Here is a 24267-nt window from a genome sequence, read left to right on the forward strand (position 1 = left end):
GATAAAACCACATTCCTTACCCCCTTCCTGCTTCACACAGAAAGACAGGGAGGCAAGGTCAGGAGCCAGGCTCGCTAAGAATTAGAAAAACATGTGAAGATGCAGCTTTTATGACAAAGAGGGGGGCTGTGACTAGCTATAAAAGTCTGTGAAAGTTGCTACCATTTTGAGACATGCTGTCGAACCTCTGCAGGCATCTCTCCCGTCCGGACGTTGTAATGCTCTGACTGTTGAATTGTATGGAAATAAATGATTGTTGATTGAGCATTTATACACCGAGTATTGTCCTTCCTTCAGCCCAAAGATTCAAAGAATTGGGAGATTTCAACAACTTGGTGCTGTGTGACCCGGATCTTTGGTGTGCTGAGGAAGTGGGGCGAGGCGAACGGAAGACCGGTCTAACAACAAAAAGGTAAGCACAGCCTGTTGTATTATACCAAATGTGCATATTGGGCTTTCCAAATTAATCTGTTCGCTGAGTCACATGTATTTTCACAGTAAATTTGTCGGTGTCTGGTTTTTGGCGCAAGATACTAACAACATAAGTTGAGGCTGAATTCCAGTGTGTTAAATAAACTGCTTCTACCGAGAAACTAATAAGACACTACGTTGAGCTAGTTGCAGCCACTTTACCTTCCACATTTAATTTTGTCTAATACTGGCTTCTGTAGCAATAATACGTTAGAATTTCTTCTGAAGACGCGGCCATTAGTCCAGTACATTGAAGTCGAGGTTTGTTTATTTTGTTTATGGTGTCAGTGACGTCCTGGCTTTTGCCGGCTATGAAATAGAAGTTGATTTAAGGAAAAGCAGATGCTGGCTTCACGGTGCAGTTGAACGCTGGCAACGCGAGAGCGAAACACGTCCGTAGGTTTGGTTTATGATACGGCCGTGTTCCGGTGGTGCGGCCGTGAAGTGCAGTAGTGGTTGGTGCTAGTTTTAGTACATTGGATAGAGGTTTGACGGTGGTTTGTGGCGTCAGTCGAGTTTTAAGGGCTGCGGTCATAATACAAAGTAAAATTTTAAGTACATAGAGCAACACCTGGTTTATGATGTCAGGTATAACTTCGGGGATGCAAGCATCACTTTTATGATGCGACTTTGCCCCGTTGTGGCGGTCATAAGCGCAGAGAAAGGGGTATTTTGGTCTATGGTGCAGTGTGCTTTAAGAAGATCTAATAGTTGAGCTCAGAGGTTTCTGTGTAAAATTCCCGCTGAAGAAAAGTGTTGTGTGTGTGTGTGAAGGCGCGCTCTGAGTGAGAGTGTGTGCGAAGCTGCGAAGCGCGCTCTGGGTGCTGTCTTGTGTGTAAAGCGCGCTCTAGGTGTTGTTTTGAGTGTGAGTGAGGCGCGCTCTGAGTGTGTTTTTTGTGTGAAGTGTGAAGCGTGAACACAGTGACAGTGACGGTTGATGTGTTTGATTAGGAGGACATTAGAGCAAAGACACATTTTAGGATCAAAGGTTGATGCCTAGTGTACCTGTGGAAATAATTTTGCCCTAGGAGTGGCGACCCTCCTGTTCGTGGACGCGCGGCCAGGACCGGCGGCGTCCGGGTGCCGAGGTGGTGACTTGGGGAGGTGAGGGCCCCCGCATAGCTACGGAATAACACTGGGACCGCAGCGTAATCGCGGGTTCACATTTATTCCGGACTAGAACAAGACACACTTTGCGAACAAAGGTTGAGTCTAGATTAGTTAAGAAATAAAAAGGTTAAAATTCCTCGTTTCAGTGGTTAAAATTGTTGTGTGCCTGTCCCCTGACGAGTGTGAAATTAGAATAAAGAGGGAATTTGGAGCCACATAGAGATAGACGGGCATAATTGGGTGTATTACTCTGTGGTGTAAACATTTAAAAAGTATTATAAAAAAAAAAGGAGAGAGAGGGTGAGAAGTGTGTGGTGGTGTGAATATGTCGGGTCTTAAATCTGACATAGAAAAAGGAGTGATGCAGGGTGAGTGGAAAACTGTTGATGAGCAGGTGAAGGAGTTGTTGCCCTTTACCCTGTGCTGAGGGTGGAGCAGGGCTGTCTCTCTGGTGAGAATGGCCAAGTTTTAGAAGTGACAGGAGGTTATGTGGATTGTGATATATCTAAAGAGCCCAAACGACCTACTCCAGCCCCGAAGAGTGAAAGAATAAAGCAAAGCTCCACTTTTGTTAATGAGGAGGGAGCTTGTGGCGGAGTGCAGTCACCGCCCATGAAACAGTCTCCCCAGCAGGTAGAGACTGAAGAAGAGCGGGCTGTGCGGCTGCTTGAAACAGTTATAATAACTCTAGAGCAGCGTCATCAAATTTCTGATGATGAGGCAGGTAGTGGAGTAGTTGTTGCACCACAGGTTGAGAAAGGTGAGGTGTGCGGGCCCGATGGGGACGCATACGAGGGCTGGTTATCCGGCACACTGGATGATAATACGCCAGTAAGTGTCTGGGAAAAGCAGAAATTAGATGCAGGGCCGGAGCTAGAGGGCCGGGGCCGGAGCTAGAGAAAAATCAGGAAGAGGCAGAGTAGTCAAGCCCAAACCTGCAAACAAACCACACCCCATGACGCGTCGGAGCCAGGAAGATAGGGACACTTTGTCTCTGCCGGGGACATTCCCCCTGGTGGTGACCGCTGGGGGTCACATGAAATACAAACCATACGGGGTGGGAGATGTAACTGCATTGACTGAGTTATTACCTCCTATTACGGACGGAGGTGCGGGGTGGTTGAGAGAGTTTGACAGAGCAACAACAGGTGTTCAACTGGCCCTAGGTGATTTCAGAGCTGTGGTGGCCAGATGTGTCAAAGGCACAGCACTGGATGACATAGAAAAAATAGCAGGTACAGCATTGATGGTTGATAGCACCCCGTTCTGCCGTGTTGTGAATGAAATATCTCATGCATTACGTGAAAAATATCCCACTCCAAATGCTGCTAAGATTTTGAAGTTGTTGTGGAAGCCTGATCAAACTCCAAGGAAGTACATAGAACAGGCTAAAGCCACATGGGCCCTTAACACTGGCCAGCATCCTGGTAGAGAGGGGATGCAACAATTGTGGTTTAGAGACGCTGTGTTAAAAGGTGTGCCCGAAAGGGTCAGAGTGGCCATGACTGATAATCCCGACATCCCGACATGGAGGGGGCGGAGTCTCACGTGTGGGAGAAACATCTGGTGCATCGCCTGCAGACAGCTCATGATGAGGTTATGGCTAAAACTGAGGGGACAGATAACATGAAAGAGCAATTGTTGAAATTACAGCTGGGTGAAATGAGGGGAAAGGCAAATGACAAGAAAAAGGATGAAAAAGTAGCAAAAGTAATGGTAGCTCAAGGTTTCCAGCAAATGGGGACTGATGTTGATCCTAATGCATTGCCAGTAGACACACCGGGACCCGCGCGAGGCACAAATTGGGGTGGCCGTGGGGTCGGTAGAGGAAATTGGGGTTCACGTGGTGGTCAACGGGGAGGAGGCGGCGGCATGGGTAGACAAAGGGGTGCCAGGTACTGTGTGTTTCAACTGTGGTCAGACTGGACATTGGGTTCGAGAGTGCCCAGAACCACCTCAGCAGTTCAATACCAACATGCCACGTTCGGCCAGAAGGGGGCGTGGACAATGGTCGGCCCCCAACTCACAGATGGCTCCTCCAGGCCAGTATTCAGTGGAATACTGGCAGCAGGGACAATACTGACACACCCCACAGAGAGGCCTGGGCATAGGGGGAGGGGCAGACCCCCTGGTGCCACTGAGGGTTCAAGGACGTAACCTGCCCTTTTTAGTGGACACGGGAGCGACGTATTCCACCATTCGTACGGCTCCTGACGACATCCCACTGACAGACACAAAAATCAGTGTTATCGGCTTCTCTGGGGTACCTATGACCTTGCCAGTGACCGTCCCTCTAAAGACGGAGTTAGGACGCCAGTCCTTAACACATTCATATATGATTTCATCACAAGTTCCAGTTAATCTGTTGGGCAGGGACCTGCTCATTAAGCTTGGAGCTACTATCATGTGTGGAGCTGATGGATTAACAGTGACTTTGAAAGATGGCACACAGCTGTCCTGTTTGCAATCAGGAATGAGAGGACAGTGGCTGTTATCTGAGGATTGTGAACGCACAGCGCAGATTTACTGGGCGCGACTGACCACATCAGATGGAATTCTGGCACAGTACCAACTCTGGCGTCCCTGGATAATGTCCATGTCGGTTTACTCACCCTTGCGTGACCCCTACCACGTGACCTTGTTTTACGATCGCGAGCGCACTGAGTGGTTTGAGGAATTGTTTAATGAGTGTTTAGATGAGACAACTTGGGAGCTTAACTCTCAGGACATTTATGTTGGTACAGCTGGAGTGGCAGCGTTTGTTCCACTCCCTGAAGATAAAATGAGTTGGTATAGAATGGGGGATGAAGCGGTTCCCCATGTGTCTTTGGCAGTGCACGAGGGTCATCAAGCAAAAGATTTAGGCCCCATGGTGAGAACAGCCACAAGGGCCACAGATTGGCAACAAACACAACTCACTGATGTCTCATACTCACCCAGTTGTAAAACATATCGAATTTCTGTGACTGCTACTGATCAGAGTGTGTTAGAACACAAACTTTTAAAGTGAACACATGGCAGGGAGAAATCTGATCATGAGGAAGCTGTTAAAGGCTTAACAGAACTCCCAGACACTCTGTGGTCTAAAGGTCCAACTGATGTGGGTTTAACATTTTGTTCACCCGTCACATTTGAGTTAAAGGATGACACCCCTATTTGGCGTTCACAATACAGACACAGCCCAGAGGCAGATAATGGGATTGCAGAAACTATTTCAGGGCTCCTGCAGGTGGGTGTGCTGGAGTCGTCTTCCTCTGCATGGAATACTCCGATCCTCCCAGTTGAAAAGTCAGGCACGGGCAAGTATCGCATGGCACATGACCTTAGGGCAATAAACGCTGTCCTTAAGACACAAACAGTACCTGTACCAAACCCGTACACAGCTCTGACTAATTTATCTCCAGATCAGCGGTGGTTCACATGCATAGATTTGGCAAATGCTTTCTTTTGTCTCCCTCTGCATCCATCCTTAAGAGATATTTTTTCATTTACTTACAGGGGCCAGCAGCTGCGTTACACACGGCTGCCGCAGGGTTTTGCCCTTTCACCTGGCATTTTCAATCAGGTACTTAAAAATGCTCTTTCTCCATGTGTATTACCTGAAGGATGCACACTGATCCAATATGTGGACGATTTGCTGATTGCCGCTAAAACAGCTGATGCTTGTTTTCAAGCGACAATGACTGTGCTTCGTCAGCTGGCTAAAACAGGCTTTAAAGTAAGTAGAGAAAAACTCCAACTTGTCAGAACTGAAGTTACATTTCTAGGTCGTGTGGTGGCGATGCAGACGGCGGGCATGTTGGCGTCCCAGAGGGAAACAATTATGTCACACCCCCAGCCACGTACAGTTAAAGAAATGTTGTCATTTCTTGGGCTCACAGGTTACAGTAGACACTACATTCCTGACTATGTGGGCAAAACCAAACCTTTGAGGGATTTGGTGAAAGAACACGGCATGAGAGATCTCACAGCTAATCTCAACTGGACCACTGAAGCTGAAATGCGGTTCATTGAATTAAAGCAGGCCCTGTCTCGTGCAGCAGATTTGGCAATCCCCGATTATAACTCTGATTTCTCAGTTGATGTTTCTGAAACAAATGGAGTAGTAAATGGTGTGTTGTTTCAGAAAAAAGGGGGAAAGAGACAAGTGCTGATGTATATCAGCATTGGCCTGGATAACACAGAAAAAAGACACCCCATGTGCACACAACATGCAGCAGGGGTAGCAAAAATAATTCAGAAAGTGGCTCACATTGTGAGAGGGCACCCACTGAAAGTGCTCACAACACACAGTGTGGTGGCCTATGTGAACTCACAGGTATTTACAATGACCCCACTGAGACAACAGAGACTGACTAAGATTCTGGAGTCTCCAAACTTGACCTTCACACATGAAGGGATTAACATGGCAGATCAAATGGGGGGGGGGGGGGGGGAACACCTCATGACTGTACACAAATAGTAGAGGTTGAAGAGAAAGTAAGGTCTGATTTGAGAGCAGAACCGGTGAGTGAGGCAGATGATTATTTTACAGATGGATGTTGTTTTAGAGATCCGAGTGAAGGATTGAAAACAGGCTATGCAGTGGTGAAAGGAGTTGGAGACCTGGGGCCCGTTCTTCGTACGTCGCTTACTACATCCAAGATCAAATGACACATCCAAGATCAAATCATCGCGCTAACCGTGAGCTCGCTAATCCGGTTCCCCGAACACACCTGCTGTTGACGATTACTACAGCTGGACGCAGGAATGTGACATCACTGGGTGTCGTAAAAGGGGCTACGCATCGATAGTAGAAACATTGATCGGCAACCCGCTGATTGGTCGGCGAAAATGTCGAAGGGGCGTGCTCGGTATTTTCCGGCAGCAGAGCAAGAACTCATGAGTGAGGGATTACAGGAGTTTCAGAGTTTAATTAAAACGCAAGAGAACACTGCAAAGGCTGCAAAAGCAAGGAGAGAGGGCTGGCAGAAAGTTGCTGACAAATCAAACTCGTAGGTAATTTAATAATAATAATAATAATGGATTGGGTTTATATAGCGCTTTCCAAGGCACCCAAAGCGCTTTACGATACCACTATTCATTCACTCCCACATTCACACACTGGTGGAGGCAGCTACGGTTGTAGCCAGGCTGCCATATCGCGCCATCGGCCCCTCTGGCCAACACCAGTAGGCGGTAGGGTAGATCTATCATATGACACTATATTGTCCAATATCATATGGCATTATATTATATTATAATATGTTATATTATATCCCCTTTCACATTAGAGCCACAACAGGACCCACAAGAACATGGGAACAAGTAAAAGTGGAATACAGGAGTATTCTACAGAATGGTAATATTTATCTCTTAGATTGCTTTGCGTCTCTTGGCAAGGTAATACTGGCCTGTAATACTCTGTTAGTTTGTTCATAACAGCAACCAAGAAAAGGGCAGAGGAAAAAAAGACAGGTGGTGGTCCTGCACCCCCTCGTCAACAAGTTGGTTAAGTAAATAATACCCTCACGGGAATATCGATATCTCTCTATGAGCACACTGTCGCGCTGAGCTAAAGGATCCTGTCTATCCCGCAATATACGCTGAATTCTGAGGACTCTCCTTATCAATCTTGCACCTTCCGCAATGGGTTGGTCGCGTATACGGACAGGACATGGCTGCGACAGGCTTCCCAAATCCACCTTCGCTTTTATAGCCGTGGTCTCTCATCTTGATTACACGAAGTAATTTACAATTACTACTCTGAAATATGAATTACATCTGTAATAATCACATACATGTAATAGAATGTTAATAGTTCATTTCCCTTTTTTAGGAAATGACCTGTATGTATCTGTGTGACATCAATAAAAGGATCAAGTGCTGCATTATCTTTAGTTACATTGATAATATTTATTTATGGTGAAACAGTGGAAAAATATCGCTGTTGCTTTCGTATAAATGAAGCGGACATACCTGCGTGGCCGCGATCTAATCCTGTTTACATAAAGTAAACCTGCTCCCGAGCAGGTTTACGCTTACGGCTCTGTTGCTATGACAGCAAGTCCCGGATGAGCTTCGGGGAACCGACTGATCCAGGATCACGCGAAATCGTCAACAATCTAATCCGGCTAACCTACTTAGCGAGGTACGAAGAACGGGCCCCAGCTGCTGGTGGAGAAATCAGGAACATTAGAAGGGCCTCAGTCAGCACAGAGAGCAGAGCTTATTGCAGTGATAGAAGCTCTGAGATTAGGGAAAGGAAAAAGAGTTAACATTTATACTGACTCAGCATATGTTTTTGGAGCAGCACATGTGGAGCTGGGGCAATGGAGGAGGGCTGGATTCAGAACAGCCACAAATAAACCGATCAAACATGAGGAGGAAATGAGACAGCTGGAGGACGCTCTGAAAGAACCTCTGGAGGTCGCTATCATAAAGTGTAAAGGGCATGACGAGTCTGACACTTGGGTGGCGAAAGGAAACAGAGCAGCCGACGAGGAAGCAAAACGGGCGGCAGGCTATAAGGAAGGAAAACAAATGGTAAGTATGGGTATGGAATGGGGAGACCTGCCAGCCCAACAGCGAGAGGACATCGAAAAGGCGCAAGGAGGAGCCTCACCCGAGGAAAAGGCGGTGTGGCAGGAAAGAGGGGCCGTACAATCAGAAGGATTGTGGAGAGGGCCCGATGGGCGGCCAGTGCTCGCAGCAGAAGTGGCCCAGGAGAAAATCAAAGAAGCTCATGGGCTAGGTCATGTGGGAGTGGCCCAGATGGAAAGGGATTTGTGTCATTGGTGGCATCCCTACATGAAAAACCTGGTAAGGGAACATGTGAGAACCTGCCTGATTTGTGGACAATACAATCCGAAGCCCACCGTGAAACCAGAAATGGGTAAGTTTCCTTTGCCAGAAAGACCAGACCAGGAAATTGTGATTGATTACACTGACATGATAACCACTGTTCGAGGGTTTAGATATCTGTTGGTGTGTGTGGATGGTCTGACTGGCTGGCCAGAGGCGTGGCCAACGCGCAGAGAGGATAGTAAAACAGTGATCAAATGTCTGGTGAATTATTATGTCCCCTGGCATGGATTCCCAGAGAAGGTAAGATCAGATAATGGCACTCACTTTAAAAATCGAGATCTCGCTGAGGTGGAATGTATGTTGGGGTTGCAACATAGATATGGTACAGTTTACCATCCACAATCTCAGGGAAAAGTGGAAAGAATGAACCAAAATCTTAAAAACAAATTGGCAAAAATCTGTGCACAGACCAACTAGGTGTCTGGGCAGAAGAGATAAAACCACATTCCTTACCCCCCTTCCTGCTTCACACAGAAAGACAGGGAGGCAAGGTCAGGAGCCAGGCTCGCTAAGAATTAGAAAAACATGTGAAGATGCAGCTTTTATGACAAAGAGGGGGGCTGTGACTAGCTATAAAAGTCTGTGAAAGTTGCTACCATTTTGAGACATGCTGTCGAACCTCTGCAGGCATCTCTCCCGTCCGGACGTTGTAATGCTCTGACTGTTGAATTGTATGGAACTAAATGATTGTTGATTGAGCATTTATACACCGAGTATTGTCCTTCCTTCAGCCCAAAGATTCAAAGAATTGGGAGATTTCAACAGTCTTCAAGCAACTTAAACAAGTCCAGACGCTTTTCTTTGCAAGCTGATTTGATTACGATGACCTGGATGACTGAGAACCTTCACAGACATAATAAACACAAAGTTTTTGTTCTATAACATTTTTCTATCATTGCTTTATTATGGATTAGGTGCAAGAGTTGTTAAAATGTATAATTAAATAATAGATGGATTCAATAGCAAACTGTGCCTCGTTCTCAGATGGACAGCAAGTGGAATGTGATAGATGAGATGAGGAGATGGAAGGAAGAAGAGAGGCAAAGAGTGATTCACAGGCAGAGCTTAGTTTATTTCCCAGTTTTGTTGCCTTATGGTTCCAAGCGCCGTGACCAATCTTTGCGTTTTATTATTATCTCATAACACTTGTTTAATCAGCTACCCTCTCTCCTGTGGACTGTTTAATCTCTACAGTCTCAGATCAACACAGCCCTGCCCTCCAGCACTATCAGCAGCAAGAGCAGAAGCAACCCCCCAAACAGCAACATTGTACCCCATCAGGTAAAAAATGGGCTACGTTTGCTTTGCATTGTGCCCACCTGATGACAGTGATGTAGTGTGATGTGATTCCATATTAGATTCTTGATGAATGTGGGTTGTTGTTCTTCAGCCTGCTTCTATGTGCCCTTTTTAACTGTGAGCACCCGCCCCTTTAAACATCTCTGCACTGCCCTGACTAAATGTATATATAAACTGTCTCTATGGTTTACAGTCTGAGTCTGACAAGCTGTCAGCTGTTCATTTCTGCTATTTGAATTGTTAAAAGAAACAAACTATTCATTTAGCAGATTAACAAAAAGAATAGAGAGGCATCCAGTTATTGACATTTATATTATTTAGTTAAAGGTTTGAACAGAAAAACAATTAAACACAGAGCCTCTTCCTGCTTTCTGGAATGTTTCACAGCATGAAAGCCCTTCCTCTTCTTCCTGCTCTCTAGCTCAGCACCTCCTGTCTGTCCATATCGTTCTGTGTTCCCTCCCCTTTAGATCTACATTATGAAGATGGGTGTAACCAACGTGTGTTAGAGCTGGCAGGCCCCATTCACAGCAGCAACACTTGTTGTTCAGATCAGACCAGTTTCTATATTAAGGAAGTGAAACTTACACAGTCACTGACACTGAGAGGAGAAATGGCGCAGAAAGGAGTTCAGCTGGACCGAGAAACCTTCTCTTGTTCGATCTGTTTGGATCTACTGAAGGATCCGGTGACTATTCCCTGTGGACACAGCTACTGCATGAACTGTATTGAAAGCTTCTGGGATGAAGAGGAAAAGAAGAAAATCTACAGCTGCCCTCAGTGCAGACAGACTTTCACAGCGAGGCCTGTCCTGGTGAAAAACACCATGTTAGCAGTTTTAGTGGAGGAGCTGAAGAAGACTGGACTCCAAGCTGCTCCTGCTGATCACTGCTATGCTGGACCTGAAGATGTGGCCTGTGATGTCTGCACTGGAAGAAAAATGAAAGCAATGAAGTCCTGTTTGATGTGTTTGGTCTCTTACTGTGAGAAACATGTTAAGCTTCATTATGAATGTCCTGCATTTGACAAACACAAGCTGGTGGAGCCCTCCAAGAAGCTCCAGGAGAACATCTGCTCTCGTCATGATGAGGTGATGAAGATGTTCTGCTGTACTGATCAGCAGAGTATCTGTTATCTCTGCTCTGTGGATGAACATAAAGGCCACGACACAGTCTCAGCTGCAGCAGAAAGGACTGAGAGGCAGAGAGAGCTGGAGGTGAGTCGACAAAACATCCAGCAGAGAATCCAGGACAGAGAGAAAGATGTGAAGCTGCTTCAACAGGAGGTGGAGGCCATCAATCAGTCTGCTGATCAAACAGTGGAGCACAGTGAGAAGATCTTCACTGAGCTGATCCATCTCATCCAGAAAAGAAGCTCTGATGTGAAGCAGCAGATCAGATCCCAGCAGGAAACTGAAGTGAGTCGAGTCAAAGAGCTTCAGGAGAAGCTGGAGCAGGAGATCACTGAGCTGAAGAGGAAAGATGCTGAGCTGAAGCAGCTCTCACACACAGAGGATCACATCCAGTTTCTACACAACTACCCCTCACTGTCAGCACTCAGTGAGTCTACAGACTCATCCAGCATCAATATCCGTCCTCTGAGCTACTTTGAGGATGTGACAGCAGCTGTGTCAGAGGTCAGAGATAAACTACAGGACATTCTGAGAGAGGAACGGACAAACATCTCACTGACAGTCACTGAAGTGGATGTTTTACTGTCACAACCAGAGCCAAAGACCAGAGCTGGATTCTTAAAATATTCATGTGAAATCACACTGGATCCAAACACAGCAAACACACAGCTGTTATTATCAGAGGGGAACAGAAAAGCAACATTTATGAAACAACAACAGTCTTATTCTGATCATCCAGACAGATTCACTAACAGGTGGCAGGTCCTGAGTAGAGAGAGTCTGACTGGACGTTGTTACTGGGAGGTGGAGTGGAGAGGGAGATGGAGAGGGAGAGTTTATGTAGCAGTCGCATACAAGAATATCAGCAGAAAAGGATATGAATGTGGATTTGGATGTAATGACAAATCTTGGTCATTAGATTGTTACAACAACAGTTTTACATTTTGGTACAACAACATCCAAACTCCTGTCTCAGGTCCTCGTTCCTCCAGAGTAGGAGTGTACCTGGATCACAGAGCAGGTATTTTGTCCTTCTACAGCGTCTCTGAAACCATGACTCTCCTCCACAGAGTCCAGACCACATTCACTCAGCCGCTCTATGCTGGACTGAGGCTGTACTGTATTTATGGAACCACTGCTGAGTTGATTAAAGTGAAATAGACTGAAGTCTTTCATATTGTTGTAAGTTTAAATCTGTATTTTAGTTCCCTTTTAGTTTCTCTCCATCATTATTGTGGTATTTATGTGCTGCACATAAATCAGATGTCAGTCAAACATTATGGGCAGTACCTCGACATCTTCAACATGTTGTCTTGATGTTTTTACGTTTTATAGGTGGAGCTCTTTCCTGTGTCTGTTCAGCCATGGAGACTATCAATGCTTATGGATATTTTTATTTGAAAAATTTCTCCACATGACAACATAAACTTCTCTATCTTCTAAATGTTTACTGAATATTTTTCTTAGGTATTTGTATGTTGTTGTTTCTCTTCACTGATCTTAACAGAGAAGTCTACAGACCTTCCTTTATCACACAGATTTTATTCTCATTTGTACATTTATAAAGAAAACAATTAATTACAGAGCAATAAGAAATTTTAAGAAAGTGCACTATATCATAATTTATAGTAAAGTGTATTAAAGCATCGTTAGTTAGTCACTTATTTAGTTTGGAGCTGTATCATCTGACACTGTAGAAACATTTCCTCCAGCTTCAGCACAGAATGTTAAAAACAGAACTATTAATGAGAACAAACAGTAGGAACACAGTATCAGCAAACATCATGGCTTAAAATGGAGAGTAAAAATCTAAAAAGAAATAAACAAATTAGTAAAAAGGATTTCCTGTTGACATGTTATTGGTCCTATCTTGTCTGCAGCACCTCCAGGATGCTTCTTATATGTTTCTGGTTATTTTTGCACCAATTTTAGTTTTTGTCAGTAGGAAGTTCAAGTTCAACTCAGTGTGTTTGTTTGTTTTTTTCAAACTGATGCCTGACCTTGAACACCAAACATCTGTCAATAAAGCAATGATATAAAATGCTTATATTAGTACTGAAAAACTGCATATCCACTTTACAAATATAAATAATGATATAAATCCACAGCTGAACTGGAGGAGCAGCTGATCTAGTTCACTCATGTGTTTCTGGACTAAGAGTTGGAGCAAATACCTTATGATTCAGTGATGTTTGTTTTTGTTAAATATTTTGTAGATCCAAGAGTGAGTTTGACTCATGATGATGATGTTCCGAATGAAACAAAGTTGGTCACAAATTCTTCAAAGCTGTTTATTAAGAATATATTCACTTGGACTCATGAGACAGGCTTGTGATCCAAGGGAGCCATCAACTGGACAATTACTGACATGACAACAAAAAAGCTAAGTACAGAGGGGGGAACAGAGGTGAAAATACTTGCTTTAAAGGATTGTAATGTTTCCTTTTAAAATAAGTCTCTAAGGTCAGACAAAGGGACAGAAACTCATAGCTTTCTACCAGCCCAATGACAAAACTATAAGTTGTTTTTTAACATCTACTTTTTCATCTATTTGGCAGTCACAGTGAAAAGTATAAACATTGGCACGCTTTGTCTTGTGATTCTGCTGTTCGTAAAAAATGACCATGCGCAAAGTACCAGACTTTAAGGCTTTGACTTGATGCCAATGGCCTGAGGAGGACAGTATTACCCTTGGACATGTGTAGTCTGCCGTCTACTCAATAGAAGAACAAGAAGCGCGGAAATGGCACAACTGTCTTCAGTTTCTGGGAGAGTTTAACAATGAGAGACTGATGATGCAGAAGAAATCTCCGTGGTTAAAAACATTAAAAACAGTCGTCCAGGATGATGAGATCCGCCACTGGCTCAGACTGCTGTATATCAGCCGGAGACCCGAGATGAAGTCACGCAGCAGGTATGTAAAACTGTGATGTTCTCAATGAACTAACACAGGAACGATCTGAGCTCAGTCTGTAAGCTAACAGGCTAAAATCAGAGAGCAGCTAATCAAACAAGTGCGTCCGTTTTTTTTAAAGGTCAACTTTTAACAATAGACTTTCATGAGACACATCAAAACCAAACAGGGAGGGAAAGCTTCGGTTTTCTGCACTGTGCCACAGTTCGCTGTCTGCTTCGGTTCACGACGCCTCACTCCGGGGCTACAGACAGTTCTCTGCCGCCTGTGGTGCTCCTCACCTCCGTCTGCACCCACAGACTTCCCGAGGTGGAGGCAGGCCGGCAGGGACTTTGAGAGATGGGCTTTACTTTTAAAAATAGCCCTTAATCAGGGTCTAACTCACTAAAAGATGGCCACATGTCTCTCTCCAACTTAATCTCTTTCTTTTAAGTAATTGTTTTTCATTGAAATGAAATTAATTGTTCAATAAAATGATTACATTTATAATTGAATTAAAGTTAAATGAATCAAGGTGATTTTGACTTTGCTAGTTAACAGGAAGAGAAACAAACTTACACAGGATAAAATGAAATTTGGAGCCAGCAGAAAAAGTCAGATCACAGACAAACAGAAACATTCCTCTTTGGCTAAAATAAAATGCAGATTATTGCTCATCTGCAGTTTTAATCATGGTGAATAATTTATGATTCAGCCAAGTAAGATTCTTCTGTGTGGAGGTTTTTCCCCTGTCAAAAGGCATTGACCATTACCTTCATCTAAACATGGAATTTAAGTCATGTAGTTGCCGTTGTTTGTTTTTAAAGAGGTCATAATATTTTTGTGATGGTAGAAATTTATCTTCAAAGTAATAGTTATAAAGTGAATTAATAAGACTTTCCAACAAAGAGAGGGAGTCACATGGTGCTTCTGAAACATTTGTACAAACCTCTCTCACATATGTGAGCAACATGCTCACAGTGTACAGCCCTGCTGACTGAGGCTGCACCTTTACCTGTCTAATCTTTTTCTTTTTACTTTGTTCCTCAAGTCCCACATCAACATGAAGTGTAAGGAGGAGGAAGATCTGGCTGGCCAGCAGGTCTGGAAGCAGGAGAGGAACTTCAATCTGGACCAGGAGGACACAGATCCCCCACAGATCAAAGAGGAACAGGAGGAACTCTGCATCAGTCAAGAGGGAGAACAGCTTGTAGTGAAACACGAGGATGAAGGCATCGTCGTCTGGAGCGGGGAAGAGCGGCTCAGACAGCTGCATAACATCTGGAAACCTGAGAAAGATTTACAGACCAGCGGTAAAACTGTAATCGCTTTTCTGAAGTGTTAACATTAATATTAAACCTACAGTTTGTATCAGTCAGATCTATTTAATGTGTATTCGTGAAAACATGACAGGGAGTTTTAAATGGACTGGTTCTTATATAGCGCTTTTCTACTCAATCTTGAGCACTCAAAGCGCTTTACAAAACTTGTGCATTCACCCACTCACTCCCATTCGCACAAGCACATTTTTCTTAGTGCTTTCTACCAACATTCAGACACACATTCCACAGATCAAAGAGCAACTTGAGGCAACTTGGAGTTAGTATCTTGCCCAAGGATATTTGAAATGCAGACTAGGTGAAGCCGGGAATCGAACCGATCAGTAGATGATCTGCTCTACCGCCTGAGCTACAGCCACCCCCAATAGTGAAGATTATTTTGAAAAATATCAAGATGTAGATCAGTTTCGAGATCAACTCCAAAATAGATCATCAGTCAGTCAGTAATAAGTGAGTTCTTTTTTGTTTGAAAGGTTTTTTTTACTCTTAATGTTGCTGAAAAATGTCAGAACTCAAGTTCTCATTTGCATCAGAGTGCACAAATAACTTCATTTTTACACACTTTTAATTTCACCTGCAAATGTGAGCAACATGCCCTCATTACAGACTTTAACTAAAACTTTATCTTCTCAGAAGTGTTTTTCTATAATTACATTTTTTTTATTGTTCGTTTAGACCTCCACCAGCAAACTGCCTGTAAGGAGGAGGAGTTTGTCGCCAATCAGCAGGAGAGGAACTCAAGTCTGGACCAGGAGGACCCAGATCCTCCACAGATTAAAGAGGAACAGGAGGAACTCTGCACCAGTCAGGAGCTGGAGGAGATTGTACTGAAGCAGGAGATCAATAGTTTTATGGTGACTTCTAGTTTTGAGGAAAGTGACCTCAGTGAATCAGAACCAAACGATGACCAGCTCCTTGCTCTTAACTTTCCTGAACCAGAGCTTGAGGAACAGGAAGAAAACCAGCATGTGGACTCGGGATCAACTAGAAATGCGGAGCTGAAGAAAAGGAGACGTCACAAAAACCGAACAGATAAGTCTCGGAGTGAAACTGATACAAGTAAAAAATCTGTAAGCTGTGACACTTGTGGAAAAACTTTTCAGTGTAAATCCAACCTGACGAGACACATGAGAGTTCACACAAGTGAGAAGCCACATTCTTGTAGCACCTGTGGGAAAAGATTCATTTGGAAATCAGGATTGGAAACTCACGTAAGGATCCACACAGGCGAGAAGCCATATTTTTGCATCACCTGTGGGAAAAGATTTGGTAAGAAATCAGGACTAGAAACTCATTTGAGAATCCACACCGGTGAGAAAGCGTATTCTTGCAACGTCTGTAGGAAAGAGTTTAGAGACTTGTCGACTATGAAAAGTCACAGAAGGATCCACACAGGTGAGAAACCATATATTTGTAGCTCCTGTGGGGAAAGATTCAGTTGGAAATCAGGACTGAATTTTCATCTAAGGATCCACCTGAGTGACAAACCAAATCACTGCAGCACCCGAGGTAGAAAATGACCTCATGCTCCAAGTCACGGTACATTTCCTGTCCACAGCAGTGAAGGGCACTCTATGTTGTTTGTTCCAGCCCTGACTTTATGTTTCTCTAAGTTTGATATTTTTTTTTATTGGTCTTTAAAGGTGACACAAATATTTATTGAACATGGATGCTCTTTTAATATTTACCACAGAAACTTGTATTTCTTCTTCAGTATAGAAGAAAACAAACATGAAAATGAGTTTTTCATCACTTGTTCCTTGTAACAACCATGATGTGATTCCTTTTTATCAGCCAATAAATAAGTTTTGATACACAGGACTAAAGATTTAAAAAAGTTCAAGACAAGTATACAATTTTTATTTAAATATGTTTTCTTTGTGATTTATGTTAATGAAGGTTATACTTCAGTATGGCTTTGACCTGGTTGTCCTGGTTCTTCTTAGCAACATGTTGCAAGATTTGATTAAAAATGTTTGTGACTAATTTTGTGTATTGTGTAATCCCTGCTAAATAAAAGCAGTTAAATGTGCTATATTGGCTCATGATAAGTGTTTATATCATTTTGCCTAAATGCAAGTAAACTCAATGTTTGCCAACTCTGTGTGTGCAGTTTGCTTCATAAGTACAGTAACAGAACTTAAACTACATGGAGCCTATTTTGATTACATCATTACAGATGTAGATATTATTCATAGTTCATATTTCACAGTGTGCTGCAATCTTCTCCACAGACCTGCATTGCTCTCTGTTCAGACCCGTCATCTTCAAGATGTCCACTAGATGTCGTCAGAGTTCCCCCACTTTCCTCATCTATTGTGTTGCCATTACGTGAGCCTGCTTAAAACCTACAGTCCTTTACATATGGGTTCATTCAGGGTCATGTTTAGTGGGCAGGTTTAGTGCGATGAAGGAAACTCGTTTTCTTTAACTTTACCTCTGAGTAAGTAACTGGAGTAACAGACTCACTGATTCCTCCCCACCTGCTGGACATGAACCAGCTGACTGACACTTGTTTTCATTTTCTCATTCATAAAGTTGCTACCAGTTCAATTCATTTATATTTATATATAGTGCCAAAAAAACAACAGTTGCCTCAAGGTGCTTTATATTGTAAGGTAAAGAATGTAAAAACCTCCACAATTGAACAAGCTGAAAAGAGCAAATGCTTGGCAGCAGTGGCAGAAACAGGCTTTCTGTCGTAATCACTGTAAAACACTAATCACTAGTCAGTCATTTGTTCTACAAATTCTACATTTGGATTTCTGATTATTATTTCTGGCTGATTTTCATTAGATCGACCTGAGTAGGGCAGCGACAGATGTGTGCGGTCCAGAAGTAGAAGAAGAAGAAAGAGGAGAGCAGAAATGATGACATTCTAGGCTCGCTTTTCACCTTTGATGTACTCTTAGCAGGAAGACTTTGGTTTGGTGATGTGTTAGAGATAATTTAGTGGTTGAAGCTACTGTGGACTGACCAGATCTGCCATCAGCTCAGAGTGCTGGATATCACCGCAAACCTGAGACAAAGTCATACAGAACAGGTGTGTAAAACTGTGATGGTGTCAGTGAAATAACACTGACTCATGCAGGACTCTGATAAAAACTCAGCTTGTGGGCTAACAGACTAAAATCAAAGAATGCTTCTCTTTTTCTCTTTTGTTAAAAACTTTGAACATCCAGTGAGACACAGAGTAAAGTGACTTTCCGAGATTGTTTCTTCTTCTACAGATTCAGATAAATGATGTCATTTTGAGCCAGAAAGAACATTTCCATCATAAAGTAGAAGACTTTTATATTTGTAGGAGCCATAATTGAATGTATTGAATTTTGATGATCACTGGGTTTTTATTTGTTTGGTTGTTATGGGAGTCACGTGGGTGCTAGCGGTGACATAAATGGGCGTTGTCACTCTGTCATTCACGGGTTTTGATTTTGACAGAGAGGAAGGCTGGGTAGCCGTAGTTTTTGTTGACCGCTGCACTACATGTTTCGCTTCGTTATATTAGAGCCTGTGATGTTGTAAGAGTTTGAATCAGGAGCCGATGATACTACTCTGTAAACTCTCAAAGCACTTTAATTAAACGAGCAAACAATTCCATCTCTCGCATTATTGCGTAACTTTGACAGCGCGTCAGGCAAATAGGCAGGCTCCATCCCCGGCCTGTAGCGACTGTGGAAGTCGCTATATCTTTAGTCAACAAAAAACGGCATTCTGGAGAAGCCAGCCGCAAGCAGGATCAAAGGAATCAGATCAAGGAACCTGAAAGCCACAAGTAAGTGCAGCGCATCTGAATGAGTGAGCCCAGCAGCACCGACACACCTGACGCAATTCTGAGGAGCGCAGGTAAGAATACCTGTGCATGTCTGGTTGTGGAAAAGGAAGCCACATTGCATTAGCGCTGAGATGTTTCAAGAGGAGACACTGAATGGAATGAATGTTGGTTAAATGTGCAATGTTTTTGGCTGCGCTCTTGGATTGATGACTGCGCTGCGTCTTATTAATTATGCTGCTTGGATGACGTTCAAATGGACAATTAAAGTGCCGTTACGTTGAAAGGATTTTATGGTCAAAGTCTATTGTGGCTTCCAGTGGATATGTTTTAATGGATGATCACTGAAGATTAAAATAAATAAATAAAAAATCGAACAAACAAACGGGAAAATCATGAGTCAAACAGGTGGTGATGATTGTTCCTTTAATGATTTTGGGGGAAAGAGAGAAAGAAAAATGACTGGAAAGGCATTGTTGAATAAAATCGAAAAATCACAAAATGAATGCAAAATATATGTTAATAAAATGAAAGGACTAATACAAAAAATGAAAGCGCTCCTGCAACACAATGAAAATCTTTCTCAAATTAAGCAGTATTTGGTGGATTTAAAGGCACTGTGTGAAAAGGCTTCAAGTTCACATGTTGAGGTGTTGTCTTTGGTGCCAGAGGAAGAAGTAATAAAACAAGAGGAATGGTTTTCAAGTATCATGAAATACACCAATGTGTTTTTAAATGAAATTCAGAACTGGATAAATCAAAGAGAACAAAATTCTGCTGTTTGTCCAAAGCAAATCAATTTATTGGAAAACAATGTTACATCAAATACTGAGACAGAAGTGGAGGATGATATCAAGCCAAGTGATAGTGTTTCAAATGTTGAAAGCCACAAAACTTCTTCATCAAAATCTTCAACTTCATCTGTTCATATGAAAGCTGAGGCAGAGTTGGCAGCTTTAATGATAAAGCAGAAATTATTGGATGAGAAACATGTACTGGAAGAAGAGGAGGAACGTCTTCGTAAAAGAAAGGAAAGGCTAAAATTGGACACTGAAATTGCTGAAAAAATGGCTACAATAAATGTCCTTAAAGCTCAAAGTATAACAAGCAAAAAAGGATCTTTAAAAGTTTCAGATGGAATGAATTCATACATTTCCCATGAAAGATCTAAACAAACCCTTAATGTTGATGCATTAGAATTTATACCTCACATTTCTGCAAAACAAAATTCATTGACTAATGCTGAAACTCAAAACCGGAGAAAAGATAAAACCCAGGAATGTGTCATGCAACAAGCTGTGCTGACTGAATCTTCTCAAAATAAGCATCCTCGACAATATTCAGTTATTCCTTCAAACCCATCTGATGCAAATGGACAAAATCAGAAATCAGAAATCAGAAAGGGTTTATTGCCAAATGTTGAGCAGGTTTACAACATTAGGAAATTGCTGCGGTGCTTCAGTGCAAACATACTGTCATAAAAATATAAAATAAGAATAAGAATTAAAAGTGCTAAGTAGATAGATATATACATGAGTGCAGGTGGTGATCAGTGCCAAACATGGAATGATGCAGTGAACACAGCGTAGGGTCATGTGTTAGTGGTGGGAACAGTCATACGGTTATTGTTCATGTGTCCGACAGCAGAGGGGAAGAAACTGTTCTTATGGCGAGAGGTTCTGGTGCGAATGGACCGGAGCCTCCTGCCTGAGGGGAGCAGGTCAAACAGACTGTGTCCAGGGTGAGAAGGGTCAGCTGAGATCCGAGCTGCACGCCCCAGTGTCCTGGAGGTGTACAGGTCCTGCAGAGATGGGAGTCTGCAGCCAATCACCTTCTCAGCAGAGCGCACAACACGCTGCAGTCTCTGTTTGTCCCTGATAGTGGCTCCAGCGTACCACACGGTGATGGAGGAGGTGAGGATGGACTCAATGATTGCAGTGTAGGATTGCATCATCGTCCGTGTTGGCAGGTTGAATTTCTTCAGCTGCCTCAGGAAGTACATCCTCTGCTGGGCTTTCTTGATGACGGAAGTGATGGTGGGCTCCCACTTCCGGTCCTGGGTGATGGTGGTACCCAGGAAGCGGAATGAGTCCACAGAGGTGATGGGGGTGTCAGACAGGATGATGGGGGGGGGGGAATGTGGAGCTGTGTGCTTCCTGAAGTCCACAATAAATAAAATAAAATGACTGTTATACAAATGGTATGGTGGAACCGGAACCACAAAATGATGTTATTGGAGTAATGACTAAACAAAATGAAATAACAACACTCTTAATCCAACAACAAAGCCTCTTTTCTTTACCAAAGAGAGAAATAACTCATTTTGATGGAGATCCACTTCAATATTATTCATTTGTTAAAGCATTTGAGAATGCAGTTGAGTGCAATACGAAGAATAACAGCGATCGTTTATATTTTTTGGAACAGTACACAAGAGGCCATGCAAAGGAATTGGTGAGAAGCTGTCAACAAATGAACTCAGATCGTGGTTATCGCAAAGCAAAATCACTGTTAAAGGAGCACTATGGCGATGAACAGAAGGTCGCAGCTGCATATCTGGACAAGGCACTTTCATGGCCATCAATTAAAACAGAGGAAGTAAAAGCTCTTCAGAACTACAGTTTGTTCCTCAGGGGATGCTGTAATGCAATGGAGGAGGTGCAGCATCTGAGCGATTTGGACATGCCTTCTAATATGGTGAACATTATTAAAAAATTGCCGTATAAATTTAGGGACAAATGGAGAAGCCATGTTTGTGACCTGCAAGAAAGGCATAAAAGAAGAGCCAAATTTATGGATATTGCAGACTTTTTGGAGAAGCAAATAAGAATATTAACTGATCCTGTATTCGGTAATATTCAAGATTCTCCGCTTTCTTTACCAACAAAAGGAATGAGTAAAGCCAAGTATCAAGGCAGACCTGGAAATAAAGGAACAAGCTTTGCCACCACTATGCAAGTTGTGGAGAGTACACCTAAGCCTGCGGAAATGGAAATGAAAAATAATCAGGTTGGAAGGAACGTCTGTATTTGTTGTGGAGGAAGACATATGTTGGACGTCTGTGCACAGTTGGGGAAAAATGGCTCATGAGAAGAAGATAACCTTCTTAAAGGAAAATGGCATCTGTTTTGGCTGTTTGTGTATAGGACACATCAGTAAAGATTGCCGTAAGAGGATTTCCTGTTCCAAATGCAGCTGGAAACATCCCACCATCCTGCACAAAGAAAGTTCACCTTCTGAAAAGACCGACAGGAACATGCAGCCGCATGTGAGCACACTAGTGTCGAGTGGTCTTACAGGGGCTGGAGACCAGGACTGTAAACTGCCCATTGTGCCTGTCCAAGTAAAGTCAAAGAAAGGAAGCAACATTATTACAACATATGCTTTTTTTGGACCAAGGGAGCACAGCAGTTTTCTGCACTGAGAGTCTGATGCGCAGACTTCACCTTGAGGGAAGGAAAGGAAACATCCTCCTCAGAAGCATGGGCCAGGAAAGAGTTGTGAGCAGCAACACTTTATCAGGACTGGAGGTTGCCGCTCTTTGTGGTGACGAATTTCTGGAACTGCCAAAAGTGTACACACAGGAGTCCATGCCTGTACATAAGGGAAATATTACAACACCAGGAGATATTGAAGGATGGGCACATTTAAAACACATAACCCTGCCTCAAATAAATGCAGGAATCGAACTTCTGATTGGAACAAACATTCCCAAAGCCTTGGAACCTCTGGAAGTGGTGTGTAGTGTTGATGGAGGACCGTATGCCATAAGGACAAGGCTTGGCTGGACCATCAATGGACCACTTTCAGGAAACTGTGAAGCTACAAGTGATCAGAAGCATCCACAAGTTACAGTCAACAGAATTTCTGTTGTCACGCTGGAGGAGCTTTGGCAGCAACGGTTCAAGAATGACTTTCCTGAGAGCAAAGTTGATGAGCAGGTTGGATTGTCAAGAGAGGATCAGAGATTTCTGGAAATAGTGACTAACTCTGCCAAATATGTGGGTGGTCATATCCAGATAGCATTACCTTTTCGGAATGCCAGTATCAGTATGCCAAACAATAAGAAAGTTGTTCAACAACGTCTGTGCTTTCTAAAAAAGAGATTTGAGAGAGACATGTCACACAGTGGAAAATTGTGTTTTTATATTTTGTTTTGGATCAGACTGTGTTGGTACAGGGTGTCGATTTTATTTGCATGATTTTATTGTAATAGTGATATTGCATGTTTGTTTATTGATATTCCTATTGCATGATTTTATCTCTATATTTATAGTGTGTGTTTAGTGTTGATTGAACAATATGTTTTTTTATTATTCCACTGTGGATTAAGCGGACAATTTTAGACACCTGTGAGGTGGGGGCGTTCCCCGAGGTGGCCTATCAGCCACCAAACTGACTTAAGGGAGATGGTAAGCGCAGAGACAAAAAAAGAGAGAGACACACGAAAAGTGGAGAGCTGGAAAACAAAACGTGTGCAAGCCAGCATATGAACAGAAGGACCTCCGGCCTGACTGTGGGGCGCCACGAGACATTCGGCGATCGGCCAGCATAACCCGGCGATCCAGTCCCGACGGACAGAATAGCGACCGTGGGAGGCGACGCGTGAAATCCACAGTAGGGCAGGGGTACGCCTCTGCCTGCATCTGTGAGTATCGCTTTCCCACTGTTGGGCGCTAGGAGTAGCTTTGCCGGGGAAGGGTAACAGCGGCTGCGCTGACAACGTTGCTGGCCCGTGTCTGTTGTTTCAGGGCGGAGCTACGAGGGAGGCCGTGCGAGGAGGTGGAGAGTAGCTGGACTGCACGATTGCGCACAGTCAGGTGGAGATAGGAGCCTCCTCCCTGGTCTTCTGCTGTCGAGAGTCCACATCCCGGAAGAGGAGTTCCTCTCCTGTCTCTCTCAGCTCAGGAGAATTTGCCCGTGTGTTGCTGGACTGGGAGAATTAGGACCCTGGGGGGAGTTTTTAGTATAGGGAAAAACATTCATTTAGCTTTGTATTTTTAGCGTTTAATCATTCCTGCCGGCAGGGTTTTTAGCGGGTTGTAAACACAATTTTTTTATTGTATACGGGGATTTTAGCTTGTATTTGGGGTTCAGATTGTGTTTTATCCTGAAAATAAATGGTGTGTTTGAAGCCAGCTAAGTTTCTGTGCTCTGAGCGCTGACCCACTCACTCCCCTTTCTGCTTGTATAGGCGTGGTGGTGAAGACTTAGTTCCACCAGTTTAGCGGCTACATAATTTTGGCGTTGTCGACAGGATACAAGTTTGGGGAGCAGTGTTCAGCACCTGGAGTGCAGATATAGAGATGATGATGCCAGTGTATCCGGGTGCCCCTTGGGTACCAAAATATAAGGGTCCTGAAACAGATGTTTCATATGGTGACTGGAAAGAACAAATACAAGG

General features: G+C 43.4%; 2 protein-coding genes across 4 annotated transcripts; both read left to right on the top strand.

The window, feature by feature from the left end:
* The first annotated feature begins 364 nt into the window (after positions 1-364).
* Positions 365-13106, top strand: LOC309694504 (tripartite motif-containing protein 16-like). Of its 3 annotated transcripts, none has more exons than XM_082514647.1 (4): positions 4615-5146; positions 7874-8667; positions 9622-9708; positions 10197-13106. In XM_082514647.1, the coding sequence occupies exons 2-4, from the start codon at positions 8622-8624 to the stop codon at positions 12017-12019; spliced, it is 1956 nt and encodes a 651-aa protein (XP_082370773.1). In that variant the 5' UTR covers positions 4615-5146; positions 7874-8621; the 3' UTR covers positions 12020-13106. The 3 variants fall into 3 exon arrangements, with proteins under 3 accessions (XP_082370775.1, XP_082370773.1, XP_082370774.1); XM_082514648.1 differs by lacking the exon at positions 4615-5146 and having other exon boundaries at positions 7737-8455; positions 8538-8667; XM_082514649.1 differs by lacking the exons at positions 4615-5146; positions 7874-8667; positions 9622-9708 and adding an exon at positions 365-412.
* Positions 13107-14782: 1676 nt separating this feature from the next.
* LOC309694558 (uncharacterized protein) lies at positions 14783-17124 on the top strand. Its single transcript, XM_082514744.1, has 2 exons — positions 14783-15064; positions 15767-17124. Exons 1-2 carry the CDS (start codon positions 14815-14817, stop codon positions 16609-16611), a joined length of 1095 nt encoding a protein of 364 aa, XP_082370870.1. The 5' UTR covers positions 14783-14814; the 3' UTR covers positions 16612-17124.
* Positions 17125-24267: the final 7143 nt, after the last annotated feature.

This window comes from Aulonocara stuartgranti (assembly GCF_965226115.1).
Source record: "Aulonocara stuartgranti genome assembly, chromosome: 18".
NCBI lineage: Eukaryota > Metazoa > Chordata > Actinopteri > Cichliformes > Cichlidae > Aulonocara > Aulonocara stuartgranti.

Bases quoted from the DNA above. Each gene is read 5' to 3' on its own strand.
- LOC309694558 (XM_082514744.1), top strand. From the start codon at position 14,815: ATGAAGTGTAAGGAGGAGGAAGATCTGGCTGGCCAGCAGGTCTGGAAG. The intron at 15,065-15,766 runs GTAAAACTGTAA...TTGTTCGTTTAG, and splicing joins GAAAGATTTACAGACCAGCG to ACCTCCACCAGCAAACTGCC.
- LOC309694504 (XM_082514647.1), top strand. From the start codon at position 8,622: ATGTCTGGTGAATTATTATGTCCCCTGGCATGGATTCCCAGAGAAG. The intron at 8,668-9,621 runs GTAAGATCAGAT...TAATCTCTACAG, and splicing joins GGCATGGATTCCCAGAGAAG to TCTCAGATCAACACAGCCCT. The intron at 9,709-10,196 runs GTAAAAAATGGG...CCTCCCCTTTAG, and splicing joins GCAACATTGTACCCCATCAG to ATCTACATTATGAAGATGGG.